The sequence below is a fragment of the Leptonotus elevatus genome, chromosome 1, assembly GCF_054856555.1.
Source record: "Leptonotus elevatus isolate MCC_2025b chromosome 1, RoL_Lele_1.0, whole genome shotgun sequence".
NCBI lineage: Eukaryota > Metazoa > Chordata > Actinopteri > Syngnathiformes > Syngnathidae > Leptonotus > Leptonotus elevatus.
Window position 1 is genome coordinate 24,394,901 of NC_141239.1, and position 21,753 is coordinate 24,416,653.

Here is a 21,753-nt window from a genome sequence, read left to right on the forward strand (position 1 = left end):
CCAGAAAACCTATTAGAAAAAAAAATCTTATACCGTTCACCTAAATCGAACACCAGGAGACCCGAGGGGACCGAAGAAAACCAAGGAAGGTGAAATCCAGCACCGACCAGACACCCCCCACCAGAACTCCTCCCCAGCCCAAGAAACATCCAGACCCCAACAAATCCAAAAAACATAAAGTCAGGGAGGCCTCAAGAGACCAACGGAGAGACCGAGAAAAGGAAGGAAGGACAGACGAAGCCGCGTGAGATCCGAGACACCAGCCTCCACCGATTCAATAACCTGAGGAGGAAACAGATTGTGTCTGAGTTTCGGTAGATGCTGGTGTGGTGGATCTGGCATGCATGAAAATCTCCACCAAAGAGGGGAGCCGTCGACCCCCGCCGGAACAGAGCAAGCGCAACACCTCAGGGCCCCCCAGGCCGCGGCAGCGCCAAAGGACGACCCCCGGGCCCCACCAGGGCCACCGGCCGGAGAGCAAACCCAGGAGCAGGAGCGCCCCCCGCCCCAACACGGCCCGCGCCCCCGGCCCAACGCAGCAGGACGGGGCACTGCAGGCCCACCAGGCACCCCACCGGCCCCCAACCCCCGCCCCCCCCACCACCCCCCGCCCCCCATCCACCCCCCGCCCCCCATCCACCCCCCGCCACCCAGCCCCAGCCGCCCCCATGCCCCCAATCCCCCAGACACCCCCCACCCCCAGCACCCCCCCACCCCGCAACCCCCACCACCGCCCCCCCCCCCAACAAAGCCGCCCCCCCCCGACCCCACCCCGACCAACCGGCAGCCCCCCAACCCCCGACCCCCAGCCCCCGGGGACCACCCGCACCCAGGCACCGGCGCCGAAGAGGGGCCGGACAGCGGAGCGGAGAGGGCAGCCGCGCCCACCCCACCCCCCCGCCGTGTGGAAGGACGGAACACCGGGGGCAGAAGGGGGAGATGGGGGCACCGGAGGGCGGCCGACACCCCCGAACCCCAGGCCCAGCGGGGGAAGGCCCCGGTCGTCACCCCAGCGTTCTTTGTGAAAATTAACCCCTGTTACTGAGTCCGCCAGCTCGCGGACTGGCGAACTCTACCCCTAAACCGTGAATGTGACCCCACCCAGTGTATATACAAGTGTGTGTGTGTGGTGCATTAAAATTAGGAGCAGGTGAACCGGAGCCGATGGAAATGATATTCCCACGCTCCGATCCACCCGCCACCCAAGCATGTTGCTGAGTGTATGTGGTGCATTAAAAAAAATAGATAGGGCGGGGGGGGGGGGGGGGGGGGGGGGTGGCGACACGGACAGGGGACCGCAGCACTGCTCTATACTGCGGCCCCCAACCGATGGCACCCCCACAGGCCCCCAAGCCCCCCCCCCCCCCACCCACAAGTTGTGTGGTGTATTAAAATTGGAGGGGAGTTGTAGGGTGAAGACGGTGTTTCCACCCTACCCCACCCCCCAAAGTGTGTTATGTGCCCTATATGTCTATAAAAGTGTATTGTGCAAACCTAGTGTAGTGAGTTAAGAGGTGTGACCAGCGGGGCCCCCCCCAACCGGGCGGGGGCAGGAGGCGCACCGGCCCACCAAGCCCCCACCCACCCCACCAGGACCCCGGCGGGCATATGGGACCCGTCCGGCGGGGCGATAGGGCTCGCCCCCCGGATACTGGGTCCCGCCCGAGGTGTCAGGACGCCCACCGGAGCGGGGCGGGCACGACACCAAACCCCAGCCACCCCCGCCGGCCCCCATAGCACCGAGACCCGGGCCATGGATGGAGCCCCCGGCCCAGGGGAGGGGAAGGAAGGCGTACCGGGGAAGGGGAAGGGAGGAGGGAAGGGGACGACAAGAAGGGCAGGGGGCAGCGGCAGGGACGCAAGGAGAGGGGGAGAGGAGGAGGAAGGGCGACGAGGGAGAGGGGACAGGGAGGCGGAGGACGGGCGGGGAGAGGCGAGGAGGGAGAGGCAGCAAGGGGGAGGAAGGGGGAGGGGAGAGGGAACCACCGGGTTCCTAATCTCTCAATGATGATAATAATAATAATTTGAATTAACCAATTTTATGATAAAAATGGCTAAATTAATGTGATAAATATTACAACTAATCTTACAAAAAATTACTGAATTAAGGCGACCAATATTACAGGACGCTTAGTAAATGTTATATAACGTAATAATTGACATTAAACCTCGTACTGATGAACTCTTTGGTCAGAACTCAGAATCTTAATTTACCTTGGTACATTTGCAACCCTCTGGCGACAGCCCCTTTCAGCATAACTGTGCTGTTGTGCACAAAATAAAATAAGGTTGATACAGGCAGGCTTGGATGGGTTTGGTGGGAAATTTCACTTCCTTCAAAAAATGTTTTAACGTTTGGTTCTGTATTTGGAATTGGTGGACCAGATTAAATGCTGGTCACAGAACATCACTTTGCTTTGTTTGACACTTTGACATTCATGGTGGAAAATAGACTTTTTCACGGTGCTCATTGAAATCAGGTTTTGAAAGAGGCAGGAATTAGGGCACAACATGGAAGCTAATCCAGATCCAGCATTCAGCAGTAAATCATACGCCTCTAGGGCAAGGATTGATATAACTATGAAGTCAGAGGATTTTGAGTACCGGTAGTCCACTGCTATTTCTGTGCAGTTTGGCAATAAATAGGCTGTGTGCTAGCTTTGAGCTGTTTCTTCATCACTCCCATAATTATGTACAGTATAAATCAAAGGTAGCTTGTTTTAGTAATGTTTTGCACAACATTGTATAATAAGAGGAGGTGATTTTTATGCATGCTGTTGCTATAATACACACTTAGTTGCTTGCGTGCCTCCGAACCAAATCCTGACCACTAAACTCTTTTTTTTTGGCTGCTACCGTCCATCCCCCCCCCCCTGCTGCATCAGCCCCACCGCCGTAGATGCGTCCGTTTGTCCTAAGCCAGTCTGCCCCTCGTTGGCAGCCAAGGAAAGTGGGTCACGTTGCAGCCGCAGTGAAGGAAGCAGCTTCAGATGTGGTCTTGGCCGATGAACGGCTTTAGAGTGGCGGCAATCTGATGTCGATAAAAGCTTTGTGTCACACAATCTGATGAGAAGCCCTTTTTCAGTGTGATGCAGTGCGATTCTGCAAACCACAGTAAAAAAAACGTACAGTGTATTGTTGGATGGAAACCTGTCCAACACTGGCAATTAAATTTAAGACTTATCTTTGTCAGGGAAAAAAAAGTTGTAGGCTGCACCTGCTCCACATATCTGCTGTTTATAAAGCAATACGCTGTGCGATATATATCAGAGTACTACGACAGACGGCTTACTGAAACCACACAAAATGGTTCTTTTTCTTATCAAACATTAAGGCACAACTTTCAACCGAACAATTGTTTAACTAAACAGTATAATCACTAAGTATTTTTGAGGAAATTAGATGCAGGTTGGAAGAAAACCATTTGAAATAGTGTACTCGTGTCATGAGCGAAATCAACTTTAAAGTTTGTTTTTAATTTATTTTCTGGATTTTTATTTAACTTTGCTAGCTACTACATTCACTGTTGCCAACGTTAAATTATATAGAAGGTTTATTAATGTCCTATTTTGATAATGCACTGTATAAAAGGTCTGCCAAAACAGCACTATCAGAGCATTCCTTTTGTGTTATTTGTGTGCGTGTTGCACTAGTACTGTCCTGACCCTTTGGCAGTGGAGGCCTGGACTGTGTAACTCCTCAGATTGAGGGTAAAGATATGTGAAGATTAGAGATAATCTGCCACACAGACTGAACGTCATGATCCGTGATTGGATGACACTGCCGACCGGCGCTCATAGGGCCCACCTACTGCCATCAAACTGATTTGGTTCATTTTAATGTACTGCAAAAGTGTGCAGTGTTTTTTTAATTTTATTTATTATTGTCTATTTAATCACACTAAAGTTTTGACAGGGATGAGAATCACCTGAATTGATTAATTAATCAATAAGGATTTATTTTAGTTTCCTCCATCTTGATTATAAACCTACTGGGTAATTGTATTTAAAACTTTCTTGGATCAGTTTGAGGAAGGTCTTTTCTGTACCCAATGCACAAAGTAAGGTCCATATTGGCGGTTTGGATGTGTTTGGGAGTCAAGGAAGTCAGTGAAAGCCAGCCAGAAGGCCTGGGCGGGTTTAGGCGACTTCAGACGGAAACACTGAAGTTGATATTGCAGTGGTGGGAAAATGGACAGAGAAGTGGACCACCTCATTTGTTAGATGAAGAAGAAAAAGAAAAGTTAAAATGTGTACATAAAAATAATGTATTTTTATTTTTATTTATTCTCATGTTTTCATTTATTAATAATTAATCTATTGTATTACCAACTATTCAATAAAATAATTATAAATTCTATATGTTAAATTAAGGCAACATAGTGGCCATAGTTAGCACGTTCGCCTCCCAATGCAGAGGTCGTGAGATCATATCAGTGCTTCGGCCTTCCTGGGTGGAGTCTGCATGTTCTCCCCGTGCCTGCGTAGGTTTTCTCCGCGTAGTCCGGTTTCCTCCCACATTCCGAAAAACATGCATGCTAAGTTATTTTAAATGAATAATACATTAACAAACTGTTTAATGAATCAACTAAGAGGTGAAGTGGTATACGTAAAGTTGTTTATTATTACAACTAATTGAATTTTATTAATTACAAAAAGTAATATTCGCCAATTATTTTGTATTATAATTACAAAATTGTTAAATTGTTGAAGTTGTATATATGTCTACAATTTATTTTAATATTTTAATTGTATTATTCTTAATATGTCATTAACCAATGATTTAATGTGATAATTTTTTTTTTTTAAAGAGACCAATTTCAAGGAAAAAACAAACAAACATCATTCTAAAATAGTGCAACAAATATTCCAGGACCCTTGTTTATGAAAATTCTTGGTATGCCGAATTTAAGACTGGATCAGGCCATGTGTGGCCCACGGGCTGAACTTTGCCCACCGCTGTGTTACGGATATGTGTCCCAATACTCGTGCTTACCTATTATCACTAAGCATGTGCACAAAGATTAAATAACACACTGTATGTACATGTCCCCTTCCATGCTAAATCCCCCTTGTGGGCCCCGACCTGCCTGATCCCTGTTTGCTTCCCCCTCAGTGGGCACTGGCAGGGTTGTGCAGTGTTAGAGGGGTGGGTATTGTTAAGTCATATTTCAGACATAATCAGGGCGTGCCCTCGTCATAATATTGCTTAATGAGCCCCAAAAAAATGCCCTGCTGTTATTTGTTTTCTCATATTGCTGCTACATTTTGAGATGCATATTTTCCAAATTGCCCCGCTGATGAGGCTAATGAAGGGAGAACTAATGTCACATGGGTCACTAAGGAACTGATGCTTGTGAGCCAGGAGCATGAAGCTTTTTGCTTGCAGAGGCCAAGGCTTGTGTTGAGATGCATTGTGGGTCAGCTGGCTGGTTGTCATGGTGATATTGGCAGCCTCTGCCTCATGCATTCTAGAGTGCCTCCTCTCTCCCCTCTCATTAGGGAGACTGGACCGGCCCACTCAGTAGTGGGGTGATTCTACCAACAACCCTACTGCCCCTACTCCCCCTCACACCCTTTCATTTTGCACTTTTGCTCATAAATTACTCCTGATTAATTACCGTATACTATATCCTCTCTCGTCAGTCTGTCTTATTTATTTCTGCTTTCATCTCCTGTTGCTACGTCTGCTGGGTGTGGAATAACAAAACGTGTTACCATGTTTTTATTTTATTTTATCCAGGTAGTCTCATTGACTGAGATCACACAGTCCTATTAAAGTGTCTTGTGAGGTGAACTCCCCTTTGCCCCAATTTCTACGTCATTGTGTTAATGCAATTGCCTAGAGCCATACAAAAACTACGCAGTATAAAATTGGGTTAAAAGGCTTTTAAACATTTTTCTTCATTTCAAATCAATTATTTATTGTCGCATTGTTTTGACTTACTGCTCACAAAAATACAACTTTATCTTAGTCTTAGTTTGACTTTCGTCTTGTAAAAATGTTCATACTTTTTTTCTTTTTTTTTTACTGTGAAAATCACTTTTTTAAAGCAATTATTTTAATTTTTATTTCCATTAAGGCCCTAATATGTTACACTGTATTGTGGTAAAATTTAGACTACTGTATATATTACATATTATTCTTTAGCAGAACATTATTCTCTTTAAACTATTACTTTTACAACAATTTCATTGTTGTTGAAATCGTACCTATTGATTCGTGATGGCTTATTTTTTATTTTTTTACAATGTTTTTTAATCTATTTTTTAAAAGTTTTATTTTTTTATAAAACATTATTCATTTGAAATAACACTTGTTTTTATTTTTCATTTTAACTGTTACTAATACCAAACTTATACAGTATACCAGGGGTCACCAACCTTTTTGAAAATGATAGATCCTACTCGCTGATTAATGCAAAGGCTTGTATTTTCAAATGATCACTTCGGTGTTCAACATTCCTAGAAAATCACAATGTCCCATCACTGGTAACATATTTTTAGAACAGGGCCGTGGGATGGTCATGCTAGATGATGCCCGTTGGCAACATGTTAGTGAGTGACCTGGCAGTATACAATAGGATAGTTTTATTTTCAATATCCAAGATAATATTTTGGTTAGTGGAAGTCCAAAATATCAAAAGTGTGAATGCTTAAAAAGCATTTGTTTATTCTCATATCATTTTAACTTTGTTTTCATGTCTTGTTTTGTTGTTGTTAAGTTACGTCATTGTGTTTATGTAATGATTGCATATTACTTTTATTAGAATTTTATTTTTGTAATATTGCATTATTTTTCGAATACTCTTTTTCGAATAATATTTTTCTCAGTTTTTTTTCTTGTCTAACATTCTCGTGACAATCCAACTTTTTCCACTATAATTTTTATATTTTCGTAATTCGCTGTGACGAATACTACCGTAAATTGTTGCAAAAAAAAAGAAAGAAAGAAAAAAAGAAGAAATAAATACTTAAATTAATTAGAAAAAAATGAAATGGGGGGGGGGGTGTATTGTATTTTTTTTAAATAAAACTACTTATCATAACCTTGACTTGGTTGGATCGTGATCTGCTCTGAGAGGATTATACAGGCTTTCATCAGCATCCCCTGCCCATTTGCCCTATATTTGCTGCTGCAGCAGAGCATCATCTCCACAGTTTCTAATACATGACAAAAATAAAATATTTGTTTAAAATAAATAGAATGACTTAAAATTTAAGTGAAACCAAAAAAATATTATTTGGAAACAGTAAAAAAAGGATATAAAATAACAGATCTGTTTGAATAGGGTGATCGTTGACACAGTTAATGAAGTCGAATTCTTGGGGATGACAAAAGAGAAAAATTAATTTGAAAACAATTCAAATATTTACAGTCCAAAGTATCAAGAATGTATAGCAGTATTAAATAATGCAAAACAGGTTCTGGATCATAGGCCACTCCATATTCTCTACTGTTCTTCCATATGCTGTAGGTTATTGTGCTTAGGTTTGTGGTATTAATTACATCAGTTCAATTGCACCCAATCATCATTCTGCAAAAGAAAGCAATCAGGATAATCCATCCATAAGGCAGGTCACAGGGGTCATACAAAACTACAATTTTTACAATCAAACTTATTGAAACTAAGAGACATCATAGAGCTGCAGATGACAACAATTGTATTCAAAGCCAAAAATAATCTGCTACCTAGAAATATTCAGAAATAATTCATTGTAAAGGGAGGAGGTTATAAATTGAGAGGTGGATTTATTTCAAAATTCAGAGGGTACTCGGAGAAGTTTTAGTTGATCTGTGTGTGGTTAGTGGAATAGGTTGAGTATGATCAATCATAACATATATGTTTAAATATGATATAAAAGAAAACAGTAAAATTAAATGGAGAGGTAGATAATATAATAATATTGGTGGAGAGGGGGAGGGATTAAATAAATGGTTCTTCTTCCCACCCAATTTTGTACATGTGAAATTGCTGTTCTGTTTTCTTTCTATGTTGTTTTGACTGCACAGCACATTTTGCGCTAATATTCTTTTTGTTTATGCTTGTTCATGTATGTGGTGTACATCATTTACACGTTCAGAATAAAAACAACCAACCAACAGAATAGAGAAAAACTCCTCACAGATGTGGAAGAGGCATTCCTACCCTTGGCGGCCATGTCAGAAAGGGGGAGCGCATCCACACAGCTAGGCCCAAAACTGTCAGACAAGCGCTTGCTGGCACGTGACCAGCAAAGGTCAGCAGTTTGGCGGATGAGGTTCATGCATGCATGCATGCACACAGCTGGAATGCCACCATCCCTCGCTCCCCCCTCCCCATCCCATGTGGGAATGTCTAGCCTGTAAAGTGGAATTAATGCCGTGTCAAAGGGAACAGGCACTGATTTGTACCGATTAGGCTCTGGACTGAAGAATGGACCCATGACCAGAAAGTGCTGTTTGTGATGATTAATTAGGCGGCTGATGATGTTAGTCAGGTAAGAGGTGCCTTGTTGGGCTGTTGAAAAGAAGAGTTGCCTACCTTCCACCAACTTGTTTAAAGCAGAACTGGCACACTTGAAAACAACCAATAAATCATCAGACATTATGAAACGTAAGATGAACTGATTTATTTTCATTAAAGGGAACATATTATTTATATGCATTTTTTTGTATATAATTAGTATGGGGAATGGACTGTCCAGTTTTTAAATGCGGGAAAGTTTTCCACCTCTCATTGTTGCTGGCCTTAGAGGGATTATTGTCTAAAGCTATCCATTGCAAACAAACACAAGGTTATAAGAATTGTTTTAGACACTGACCAAGAAGAAACCTGAGTCTGTTTACAGCCAAATAAAGCAGCTCTCGCTTGCAAGTCTTTTGGTGCACACAAAGCACAAACACTTAATGAACTATCAGTTTTATTACATTGCAACATTCTATATTAGCGGTCTTGTAATGGGCTCTGGCCATTACAACAGTTATGCAGGTTAATAAGAAAATGCACTTACTTTTGGAGGGAGACAAACAACTGTGTAAAATCTGTGACATAACTATGAATGCAAACAATGCTCGATGAGTCATGTTGTGCTCTACAAAAGAGAAAGCAGGAAGCAGCTGAGGAGTGAATGTCAAACCCAGCCCACACGCGCACACGTATGCGTATAACTATATTGCTGATCTGCTTCCAATGTAATGATTTAACGACGGAACACATACAAGTCCAAAGTTCACCCGCTTCAACTGACGTGTTTATTACCTTGACAGTGCTTCAGCTGACTCACATGTGGCTTGTGGTGACGCCTACAGGAGGCTCTGTGTACAGTAAATTAACATTATCAATGTTCATGGGCTCTTAGTTGTGTAGTATTTTGTTTTCTACTGTATCGCCACTGTTGATTTTGATTCTTTTTTCCCCCTTTTCTAAAGCATATGTGACCTTGTTCTGTCCCACTCCTTGCAGAGTGCTCACCTGGCCGTGATAGACGCCCTGATGATCGTGGGAGCCTCGGAGACGGTGGCTTCGGTGAAGGCGGGCGCTTCTCAAGAGCTCCTGGGTGAGGCTTTGAGCTGGGAAGATGCGCTGCTCTACTGGGTTAACACGGTGAGTCGGCACGCTGTTGTCTACACTCCATGACCACAACATTAGTTGCACCTGCACAGTCCAGAAAATGCGGCAAATGTCACAAACGCAAAATTATCTGATTTGTGGGATGTTCTGATTCTGTGTGAAATGCACACACAGTTGAGGTGATAGCCACTTTGCTGAGTCCTCCTGTTTGTATGGCCGACTGTGAATTACATCTTTTGGAATGGAATGGATCAATATCACCTGTCATGTCATGAATCTTGGCTGTGGCCTCCCTGTGAAGAGTTCTTGTGTTCTACCCATGCAAACATGCGTTGGCTTAACTGAAGACTCCAAATTGTCCATATGTGAGGAGGAAAGGTTGTCCATATGTACCCTGTGATTTGCTGGCGACCAGTCCATGATGTACCCAGCCTTAACCCTAAAGCCATCTGAAATAGCTCCAGCGGACCAGTGACCTTAATAAGGACAAGTGCTATTCAAAAATTGGATGCATGTACTATTACAGAATTAATAAAGTTTTGATTGTACGCTTTCAGCTGAACCAGAGGCTGAGGGAACTCGCGGAAGGAGCCCAAAGTGAACATACACCTCAGGCCATCACAGAGAATGAGCCCCAACCTCTTCAACCTGCTGTGAGTTTTCTTTGTCCCCTGGCGTTGTATCTAAACACGCTTGTAAATCTGTCTGCATTTTTGCAACATGTTGCTGGTTTTGCTACATCTGCAAGCTGACAATCTTTTGTTATTTTGCACCAGCACATTTATATGCTGATACTAAATAAGTCTGAGAGCAGCGTCAACAAGGTCATTTGGAAGATGCACCACAGTCCTTTCTTTTTGTATGACTGCTACTTCCTTTATTGTCAGGCTTTAAATCTCTCTTTGTGCTCCTGTCCTCTATTTCTCCCTTTTTCTCCTCTCTGTCGCCTTCCTGTCCTTAAATGCCTCTTTGACAGTGTCCTACTCGCTGGTACTGGAAACTAGTTCCTGTAAGTTCCCTTTCTTTGCTCTGTTCCTTTTCCCTCTAACTCCATCCCTCCAGTGTTCTCTTCAAATGTATCAGCTGATGTCTGACAGGTTAGGCCATTTTTTTCTGTTGTTTTTTTTGTTTGTTCTTTTGCCACATTTAATTTGAGTTCTGCAAGTACAGGCTGCGCCACAGTTTATTAACTCTCAAGTGGGTGCATGATGGCCAAGTGCATGCCCAGCTTGTCTGCACATGTTTGAATGGTAATAACAGCAGTGGTTTGTTAACTTGTGGGAATTTATGCACACTCGCTTAACTCTTTGCTTTTGTTCCATCTTCACTTGTCCTACTTTTTCCCTTACAGAAGCAAGGATTCGCATGCATTTACCTGTACTCTGTCTGTTATAATCAATGCAACTCCTTGTTTGACCTCTACCCCATTTGTTTGCATTCCGTGTCACACTGCACCTACTGTATTCATTTTTCCACTTGGAAACACCAAGAAAAGTACCACTGAATGGGAGAGGGGGGACAGTGTAGATAATCAAACATTTACACATTAACAATACATTAAACGTAGCTAATCACTACTTAATTTCTATATATATATATTTTTTTATTGTTTCTTGTGCAATAATTCAAATTTCTTGAAATTATGAATTGTGCCTTTTGGTAAGCTGTAAGCTACAGTCATCAAACTTATAAAATCATTCAATGTTTTACAAGTTTCCCTTTTTCAATTCAACTACTGAAATAGATACAATTTACCACAATATGTGCATTTATTGAGATGCACCTGTATGTATTTAAACAAGATCATGACAGAAAAGCAATTTGACACAATTTCCGCAAAATCTTAGCACAGGGTATTAACAAACACTAGGAGGAGGCATATTTACGTGGTATCTGATTAATAGCCGGGATTTCTGTATTTATCGTTTTAGTTTAGCGACAGCATTTATGTCAATTTCCAGTTGTCTTATTGCTTTTGTTTGTGCATTTCAGCTTCGCTACAGAAAGGATAAAGTTCAGTCCAAACAGAACCACGTTTTTCCAGTGGTGAATCAAATCCGAGACTTATCTAATGGCTGTGCTATCGCTGCTGTGCTACATTACTACTGCCCCGGCCTGCTAAGACTTGAAGGTAACAACCAACCAGACGCAGACAACCAGTTAGCACCTGAACTGTGTAGGTGTTTGTTGAATTTTGTTGAATTTCTTCTTGTCTTCTCCCTGTAGATGTTTGCATGAAGGAGACCATGTCGGCCGCTGACAGCTTGTACAACCTGCAGTTCATCCGTGAGTTCTGTGACAGCTGCCTGAAAAGCTGCTGCCACTTGGCCCTGGAGGATGTGCTGTATACGCCAGAAGAGCTTCGGGTACTGACATTCATCCTCTTGACCATTCATTGCATGACAAAATATTGCATAGCTCATTTTTCCTCAATTTCTATGTGATTTGTTCAGCTCAGTATGCTGAGCTTTCTAGCCGAGCTGCTCCACTGGTTCGAAGTACAAAGGCCAGATTTTGTTCAACCAGTGGACAAAGTAGGTAGGTGTCAATCATTCACTGATCTTTTGGGAGTATATTGTTATTTCGGGGGTCCTCGGTTTACAATGACACCAACATGATGAATGAATGAATTAGTTTGTGTAGCGGCGTTCATCACGCTCATGGTTTTTCATATTCATTGTTCATGGCCCAAACGTGTTTTCAAACAATCATTTACTGTTATTCTTACTTAACTGCTGCATTAGCCTAGGTTAGTGCTAGTTCTATGGCTCATTGTGACTTACGTCCAAATTCGGAATACATGTCACCGTAGAAACAGAAGTCCATTTTAAATTGAGGATCCTGTATTATAAATTAATAGTATCCAATTTTATATTTCTCATTAAATGTGCTGTTTTGTGTTCTTTTGCATTTAGATGGCTCCACACCATCAACACCCCTGGGTGTGAACAGTAATAGGTGAGCTACCTCATGAATACAAACTGAATTCTACACATTGCCTGTATGTACTTTATATGAAGCCATTTTCGGAAACTGAAATGTCTTCCTGCTTTACAGCACTTCTCCGTCTATCTTCAAGAAGCCCTTCCTCCCAATTTCCTCCCCTGCATCAGGTGAGATTATGACTTTTATTTTACATTTTTCCCATGGTGCTTGTTTATATTTATGCTGTATTTTGAGTTGCATGGTGACCATGGATCTGGTGTACAATGATTAGTAAATTATTTAATTTATTTGTTGCGTTTACGAGGTTTGAAAAGTGCTTTAAATTAGACTAAAACAAAACAATTGAGCTATCTTATGAAATGCTTTGTCATAATGATGTCAGTGAACGTTTTAATTCAATATATACACATTTGAATCACTTTTCACACACCCGTGTTTGTTCATGGCGCTATTATGTTTCTTTTGACACAGTTCATTTAAATAATACCTTTTACTGGCCATCACCGGTCCCAAGCATGCATTAAAATAAAATAGGTGGGTTGCATCAGGACGGGTATCTGACGTAAAAACCGTGGCCAACAAATAATACCAGTGACTTGCTGTGGCTCAAAGTTCTTTCATTTCACTTCTGAAACAGTGTATGAACTCTGCATGTTGCTTTTTATGTGTAGTCGGTGTGCATCCCTGTGATTGTGCATGCCTTTACTTTGTCTGTGTGTGTCTGTGTGTGTGTGTGTTCCACTGTACTTAGGGTCTTTGAATCAGTCTACCTCAATGTCTCATTTAGAAGGAGTTGGAAAGACATGGAGCAAGAAAAGGTGTGTACTCACGACTAAGTCAACACAGTGCTTTTTAAATTGTACTCACACTCCCTTTCTTTTCTGGCTAGCCGCCCCCTGTCAGCGGTATCCTTCAGCATTCCTTTCGGCCTGGACAGTGACGTGGACATTGTGATGGGCAACCCTGTGATAACGCGATCCGTGAGCTCGGACCAGCTTAACCCAATAAGCCCGAATGTGACTCGGTCACCCTTCACACCTCCTGAAAACTTGAGCAAACCAGCTGCTTCAAATGGCGTGCACAGAGCTTCCTGGTCCTCCCAGAGTCCCAATCATCCAATAGCAGAAAATGGCATCGGTGCGACTGAAACGGGAGAGCTGCCGACCATTGAAGAGGCACTTCAGATCATTCACAATGAGAGAAAGATGGAGCCTCGCTTGCATCCTGACGGCGCCCCCGACGGCTTCTACCTCCACTCTCCAGATGACCTCGCCAGTGCAAGGCATCACAGAAAGTCTGCGCCTGCCAGCTCCTCTGCCCCGACGCGCTCAGGAATGATGCACCGGCCCGCGAGAGAGTCCAAAGAGCCCACTCGAACCAGAAACATTTCTGAATGCTCGCGTGATGACGACTCGGTCTTAAGAGACGGCAGCGTGGACTCGGATGCGTCGGAGGACACGCCCCGGGCTCAGTCCACGCCCAACACACCGGGAGCCGAAACTGAGTCGGATAGACGCAGTAGTAAGGAGGGATCGGACAGCGGCGTGAAGATGACCAGCTTTGCGGAACGCAAAAAAAAGCAAAGTGGAGACTCTCGCAAAGCCAGCGACCCTTCGGTTCCCCATGCAACCACGTGGGATGTGAAGTTTGAAGAAAGTCCCGGAAAGAGCCCTCAGCTTACAAATGAAATGTCAGAGCTCGGGGTTCGTCTTGAGGAAAAGCGGCGGGCAATCGAAGCCCAGAAGAAACGCATCGAGGCCATCTTTGCCAAGCATCGGCAAAGGCTGGGCAAGAGTGCCTTTCTCCAGCTGAAGAAGGAGCAGCACGAGGAGGATGGCGAGGCTAAAGGAGGCCAGTTCAGCACCTCCTCCACCGAGGAAGACCTCGCTCGGTTGACGCTTGACGAACGACTGGCCAGCATAGAGGACGAAGAGCAGCCGGCGTCTGTGGAGCATGAAAGTCCTGTTCAAGGGGGACTTGGGCCCACTAAAGGGATGGCAAGTACGCCTGGGGAGAAAGCAGCAGCGCCACTTGGGGACTACAACAACGCTGTATCCAAGCTGACTGCAGCCCTCACTTCGCTTCAGAGTGACATGCAACGGCTCACCGAGCAGCAGAACCAACTCGTTCAGAAAAAAGCTTCCGGCAACAAATCCTGGGTCATTCCACCGAGACCCAAAACCTCTACCCAGCCACCCTCCCCCGCACGCCTCTCACGGGAATCCACCCGGGACTTGAATTTAGCTTCCCCGTCGCCACCCCGCAAGCTCCCAAATCACGTCACCCCTCCAAAGTCTCCTCAAGTGGCCCATCGTAGAACTCATTCCGTGCCCCCAAAGAGCCCCAAACACGGTCGCCCCTCAGAGGGAAGACTCCCGGCTCTATCGAGGGTCATTAACACACCTCAAAGTGTCGACCGCATTCCACACCTTCGTCGCGGGAACCCCTCGCAATATCAAATCCAGACGTCATCCTCCTTCTCCATCGGTGACTCTGAGAGCTTTGATGAGCTTCGCTCTTTGGCAGCCACTCCCGTTTCCACAGCGACGCTCACTCCTGCGCTGACGCCCACCCCGCCAATTCACCGTCTTCCCGCGGATGACGCCCTGTCCGAAGCAGGCTCCAATGACTATGAAAGTATATTCGGCTTTGACATAGAACCGAGGCCCTCGCATGCAAACAGGAAGGGGGGGGCAGCAGGGGGAGGCTCGAGCTCTGGTGCCCCGTCGGAGTGCTCCTTTGAGAGCGACGCCCCGCCGGCGGCCGTGAACGGCAAACAGAATAGTCTCATTGAGATCTCGCTGTCTTCTCTGCAAGGAGACGCAGAGGAGGACGACCAAGTGCCCGATCCTCTCTCCGACGAGCTGGAGGCAAAAGCAGGGGTTGGCTTCTTCTTCAAGGTAGGAGACTGAAACCGGCTTTCCGTAAAATTTATTGCTTGCTGCCATTTGAAATCTGGTCCTTATTAGGATGACAAGAAGCGACCTGAAGATGAGATGGCACAGAGGAAAGCTGCCTTGTTGCAGAAACAGCAGAAGAGAACAGAGGAGTTGAGGAGACGCAAGCAAGAGCAGGAAAAAGAATCCAAGTGAGATTTCATTCGAAGACTCCACACAAAATAAAGACTTTTCATGTGTTATTTTATGTTAGGTTGGACTGTATTTAATAATTTTTATGAATGAAACTGGTACAGCACAGTAGCCAAGTTGTTAGCAAGTTCTGCCTCATAATTTGAAGTGTCTGAGTTTGAATTCTAGGTTTTACTTTTCCGGTGTTAAGATGAGGGTTTCATGTTGACTGTTTATTTTTGCTTTGTGTAAATATCTACTGCTAAATGTGTACAAAACAGCACTCAACTTGAATCCTGATTCTGAGAAAAGTATTTCATATTATACAGTGTTCTGTTCCCTCACTTTTCGAGGGTGATAACGTTCCACGCCCACCCGCGATAGGTAAATTTCCACGAAGTAGAAGTCATAAAAAAAAAAATTCCTTCAATAACAGCTAACCCCGGGATTACACAGCGTGCGTGTGCGTTGCAGCTCCGGTCTTGACTGCGTGCTCCGGACACGTAAATTTTATAGACAAAACTCACTGGCTGCGCACAGCTGGGGCCCGGCAGCTTAGTCTGCGACAAATTCACGCCGTATCTCGCATGATCGCGCCAGATGTTAATGTTAATGTGGCATTAAAAACAACAACAAACACTCAGAAAAAGGTGGACTTCCTTTGATTGAACTCACCGTCCACTCCCACAGCTTCTGCTATGACGTTCCATGCGCTTCCATTTTTAGGTTGTCCAAATAAAAAGGATGTGCCGTGTTATATATAATCCACCTCCATTATAAATCTCTCCTCGTCCATGTTCACTGCAGTGAACTAAGCGTTAAGCATTATGACGTTTTGCTGACATGATTGTGAAATAGAATCTGGCGAGTGTTTTATTCTGAAGAGTAACCGGAATATTTATTTTGAAACTACGTCGGTCTTCCTGTCCCACTCGATGCGTTCTGTGCTAGTTTGCCATTTGACAGATGTCGACGGATGCGAAAATAGGTCTATCCGTGCGGCGGGCTCCGGCACGACGCAGCTGGTCCGCAGTCAATCCGCAGCGTATACGCAGCCGGTGTAATTTGAACAAGCTGATAGAATGGAACCGAATCAGCCCCGCAGCCGGAGCGGAGCCGCAACGCACATGCATGTGGTGTAATCCCGGGGTAATGCTGTACTGTCTGTCCCCTTTAATGAGCTCTTCTTGCTAGTTGCATAAACAGCAGCCTTGTTGAAGTTAATTGTTTTCTTTTTCTACTTCTCCTGCAGTGCACATGTGCACGGAGGAGGTGGGACACGCAAATTGGCCTTATTGTGTATATGTCAGCTTGTATAAGTAACTGGAGTCTGTTCTAAATATAGCTCACCAGTGATGTGACACTGACTTGCTAAGAATAATAATAATAATAAAAAAAGTCAACATTTCGTTAATGTTTTTTAATTGACCAAATATTCTATATTTTGTAAAAAAAAAAAAAATAGATTGTGTCAAATGAAAGAAATACCTGTTTTTATTTGCTCAAATATTACACAAAAGGACAAAAATAGCAACATAAATAAACAATTTTATGGGGCACTCTCTATTGAAAATATTCCATTATTGCTTGCTTTTATGAACAACCCCCCCCCCCCCATTCCCCGTGAAATATCGAGGTACAACCCACAATTAGTTATGGATCCAAATATAAATCCGCAATAAAGTGAACCGCAAAGTAGCGAGGGACCACTGTATTTATATAAAAGCAATGGTCTAGTGGTTAGAGTATCTGCCTCACATTTTGGAAGTTCTTGGTTTGAATCTTGGCTCTGGCCTTTCTGTGTGGATTTTGCATGTTCTTCCCATGCTTGTGTGCATTTTGTCCAGTTTTTCTGGCTTCATTCCACATTCACTTTCATTTAGGTTCATTGAATACTCTAAATTGTTTGTATCTATTAATACATTTTCCAGAATAAAAATTATACATAATTTTCTGCTTGTTTTAAAATGTGCTGTTATTTTCTGTCCTTATCTCAGCAAGCCCCAGTGGATGGTCATCGAAGGCTGGGGCAATAAGAGTGAGGACAGACCTAAGACCCCCGGCACCCCTTCAGCTTCACACACACCTGAGGGAACCCCCCAGCGCAGAGGAGACTTTACACGGCAGGAGTACGAGCGCAGACATCAGTTGAAGATCATGGATGATCTGGACAAAGTGCTCAGGCAGAAGCCAACCACGGTGCGCGGTGTCAAGAAGCAGCGACCCAAGACCGTGTTCAGGGACGACTCGGCCCTCGCGCACAGCCCAGTCAAGGGTCTCCTGGGTAACTAGAGTCTTAGTGTTTGAATCGCCATATTATTCCCATATACCGTCGCTGTTTTACTAATATGATTTTTCTCCTTGTAGGCACTAGGCTGAACAAAGTCTACTCCCACTCCACCATGAACTTGTCCTCTATGGCAAATGACTCTGGAGGCTTGACTGTCAGGAGATCTACCAGGTAACAACACATGGTTCTGAAGTACAGTAATATCTTAACCAGGGCCTATGGATTTTTGTAGGCTAGTTCAGATATTTGGTAGAATAAAATTCCGTATAAGTAAGTCATATAAATCATAGGCTCCGCCTCCCTATACAAGTACCTCTTTCTCATTTTTTCATGAGAAGTCTACCGTAGGATCGTATTGAACTTCTCAGTCGAGGGCAAGGCTTGCTGCAGGTGGCGGCAGAGTTAAGAGATCAACCAGCATTTTTGCAGAGGAGGAGCTATAACAAAAACAGCAGTGACTTAGTCGGCTGGCTGATTAAATACTAGCATTTTTAAAATGTGTTCTTAATAAATAAAAATAGCACTGTATTGTATAAAACATAATAGAGAATATAAAGAAATAAACTGGTTTTATGAAGTGTAATTACTCTACGTACTGTAGTAGTCGTGTACCCTTGAATGTTCTCATTTTGAATTTTTGGGTTTGACTGTGTCCCTTTCAACAAATGGCTAAAAGTGCATCGGAGACTGTGGGTCTCATTGGGGGTCTCGTGTTGTAGTGCCGACGTAGGGGGAAAAAATACAGTCAAGTCACATTATTTATGCTGCACATGTAAAAAGGTACTTTCCCTTGGGTTTGGCTGAATGGCCTGAACATTAACGGTGGGCACTTCACATAGATCTGAACTAAACGTGTGGCGGATAAACCCGCAAAAACCAAAATACACTTCACGGTGCTCTGGCATAACAATAAAAGTCAGTTTTACAAGTGAAGTGACCCGAGCATAAAGTAAAAAATTGCAAAGACAAATATAAAGATGTCAAAAGTGGAGTTAGCCCACCCTTTACAATCCTGCCAGCCTGGCTAGACAGGCCCACCGGTAGGGCGGGCTAACTAAAACAGTAGCCTGTACAAACCAAGGACTGCAGGTAGCAGCAGAAAATACTGTTAAAAAAACAACAAAAACACAATCATTACAAATATACAAAATCAATTTCCCACGTTTGACCTGAGGGGCTAAGCATCCCTTGAGGTGCCATAAACTCCTACATTTTGGCACTCATAAGTCTTGGTGCCAGTGTACCTGTTATTGATTTCATGATATCGTTATGATTGTGTACACTCTCTCCTCACTAAACTTATCCTTTCCTCTGGCCAGTCGTTCCCACTCGCCCTCCCGTCTTATGTCGCCAGGACGAATGAGTGCTCACAACGGAGACAGGGACTGGGAGAACGGCTCCACAATTTCCTCCACTGCATCCATCCCAGAGTACACAGGTACGACATGTGCTCCAATCCGACCATCCATCCATTTTCTATAGCACTTGCCCTGTTTGGATGAGCTGGAGCCCATCTCATCTGACTATCAAGGATAGTTGGAGTACCCTCTGCATTGGTCATACCGGCCACATTTAGACGAGCAACCATTCACACTTGGATTCACAGCTATGGGCAATTTGGAGTCTTCAAACATGCTATATTGTTAAGTTAGATCAGAAAGGGGCTTATAATAGTTTTGGATTTCCATTCTAGTTATTCCTTTAATTTTGTTTGACTTGTCTAATTAAGTTAGTTTTGATTGGTGTTAAGAGCAAGTTTGTTTGTTTTTATGAATGCGAAAATTTGTTTTTTTTTGTTTTTGTTTTTTTAATATATATATATGGCGTTTTTGTGGAGTGGAAGATAAAAAACAAAAAAGGTCAGTAATATAAGTATTATGTAACAAAGTCAAGTAAACGTCAATTCCCAAACGACTGTACGGCCAGCAACAGTTATACAGAAAAAAAATCATATATTTAAAGCAAACCCTGAAAGACAAATATGAAGGCTATTTGTTATAATTGGTGTTAGTTTTACAGTGGAACCTCGGAATTTTAACGTCTCGGAACTCGTACAATTATAAATTTAAAAAAGTTAAAAAATACCTCTGAGTTTGAACTCATTTTCGGAGTTCGAACACCCAAGCAAAGCAAGCTAAGCCAAACGTACCTTGAAGCCGAGCGATGCCGAGCAAAGCCGAATGCTCACGTTGCGGAAGTTGAGACAATGCACTGCTCATTTCCTGTCAGATCGTGAATACTCCCAGAGGTGCTCCATACTCGCGAGTGCATTTAGATTTTTCCACAACAATTTTCTCCGCCATGGGCCCAAAGAAAGACAACAGTGCCAGTGGCAGCAAAGAAAAACATACAGTGCTACGAACCACAGTGGAATTAGGAAGGAGATTATCGCGCCGTTGTAACTACCGTGACCACTTCTGTAAATACTGGCACGAGGACCCCTCTTAGCTGTTCAACAACGTGCCTGACGTTAAACAAGGCACGCAAGGACCGCTTAGTAGGCTAACAATATGCCCAATGTAAAATACACAAACTCGGCACTGATTTAAAGCTAGCATTAACATAGCATTTATCATCCACTGATGCCATCACATCACAAAAAAAAAAAAAGGTAAGGTATTTTTTTATTGTATAAATACTGTACAGGGTGTAATAAAACATAAATATAAATTAAAATAGGACATTTCTGTTTTTGGAGCTTGGGAACGAATTCATTGCATTTACATTATTTCCTACGGGAAAAAATGTTTCGGAGGTTGAACATTTCGCAGGAACGAATTATGTTCAAACTCCGAGGTACCACTGTAGTTTGTTTTATAAATGGAAAATGAAGCACTCTTGTTTTTATTTTATTTCATCCACGGAAATATTTTGTTAGTTTGCGTTACCTTATAATAACCTTGGTCAGAAATTGAGATAGGAATCAAATCTTAAAGGTAGAGTCTGAAGCATTTCCATTGCATTTTATAAACACAACATTCCAACTGACGCTCCCCCCATCAGCAGCCACTGGCAGCAACACACCCCAGCACCGGTAGCTTGCTGTAGCATGTCGCTAAATTAAAAAATTAGGCTAACATTCTGTGTGGCACTTACCTGCAGGCCAACTATGCGTTGCTCTTCAGCCCAAGCCTCTCCTTTAGGGCCAGGAAGCGTTTGACAGGATGTTGCATCGAATTAGGCGTTATCTCTTAAAAAAACGTATCCACTGTGTTTACCTTTTATTCATCCAATATTTGACAATTATATGACAGAGATAAACCCATTTGAATGTGGATAAAGGGCTTCATTTCATTCATTTAGTATGCCTCGACGGCCACGGCAAAAAGGACAAGTATTACTTTCAGCTCGCTTCGGCAAATCAGTGCCCTTCGCCCAGAAGCGTCCCGGTCAGGTCAAAACAAAAGCAAAAGTCCAAAATACCAGCGGGGGAGGGGCCATAGAAGACAAAATTATCACCACACATTAACTTGAGCTCAGAGGTGTTGATTGAGATGGATTTCATTTATGTCCATGTCGTGTTTATTTTTGAGGGGAATGCTTCCGACCCTACCTTTAACTTTGATGTATCGTTGCAATCCTATTTGTTGCTGTGACTTGTTCTGTGCAACTCCATGTCTTTTTTTCATAGTTTCTCTGTGCTTCTATTTCAAAGTGTCGAGCAGAGGTGGAAAAAGCAGCATTACATGGTGTGATTTCTTTTTCTTTTCTGTTCAGGACCAAAGCTATATAAGGAGCCAAGCTTTAAGTCCAACAAGTTCATCATCCATAATGCTATCTCCCGCTGCTGTCTGGCCGGCAAGGTCAACGAACCCCAGAAAAACAAGATTGTAGAGGTGAGCCATCCGCTTACTGTGTCACAGTCCAACATTGTGGTCCATCCTAACATCATTCCA

At 43.5% G+C, this 21,753-nt stretch overlaps 1 protein-coding gene across 4 annotated transcripts in view; it reads left to right on the forward strand.

Annotated features, from left to right (window-relative positions):
• Positions 1-21,753, forward strand: part of camsap3 (calmodulin regulated spectrin-associated protein family, member 3) — a 35,350-nt gene that overhangs the window by 11,837 nt on the left and 1,760 nt on the right. Inside the window, exons 3-17 of one of the 4 annotated variants that reach the window (XM_086086501.1) lie at positions 9,446-9,586; positions 10,111-10,206; positions 10,530-10,562; positions 11,546-11,684; positions 11,780-11,919; positions 12,007-12,091; positions 12,469-12,511; positions 12,611-12,666; positions 13,251-13,317; positions 13,389-15,399; positions 15,469-15,587; positions 17,565-17,851; positions 17,935-18,028; positions 19,177-19,295; positions 21,575-21,693. In XM_086086501.1, coding sequence (XP_085942627.1) covers positions 9,446-9,586; positions 10,111-10,206; positions 10,530-10,562; positions 11,546-11,684; positions 11,780-11,919; positions 12,007-12,091; positions 12,469-12,511; positions 12,611-12,666; positions 13,251-13,317; positions 13,389-15,399; positions 15,469-15,587; positions 17,565-17,851; positions 17,935-18,028; positions 19,177-19,295; positions 21,575-21,693 — 3,549 coding nt within the window. The remainder of the gene's footprint in view (positions 1-9,445; positions 9,587-10,110; positions 10,207-10,529; positions 10,563-11,545; positions 11,685-11,779; positions 11,920-12,006; positions 12,092-12,468; positions 12,512-12,610; positions 12,667-13,250; positions 13,318-13,388; positions 15,400-15,468; positions 15,588-17,564; positions 17,852-17,934; positions 18,029-19,176; positions 19,296-21,574; positions 21,694-21,753) is intronic. The other 3 variants (XM_086086521.1, XM_086086531.1, XM_086086511.1) reach the window with 3 other exon arrangements.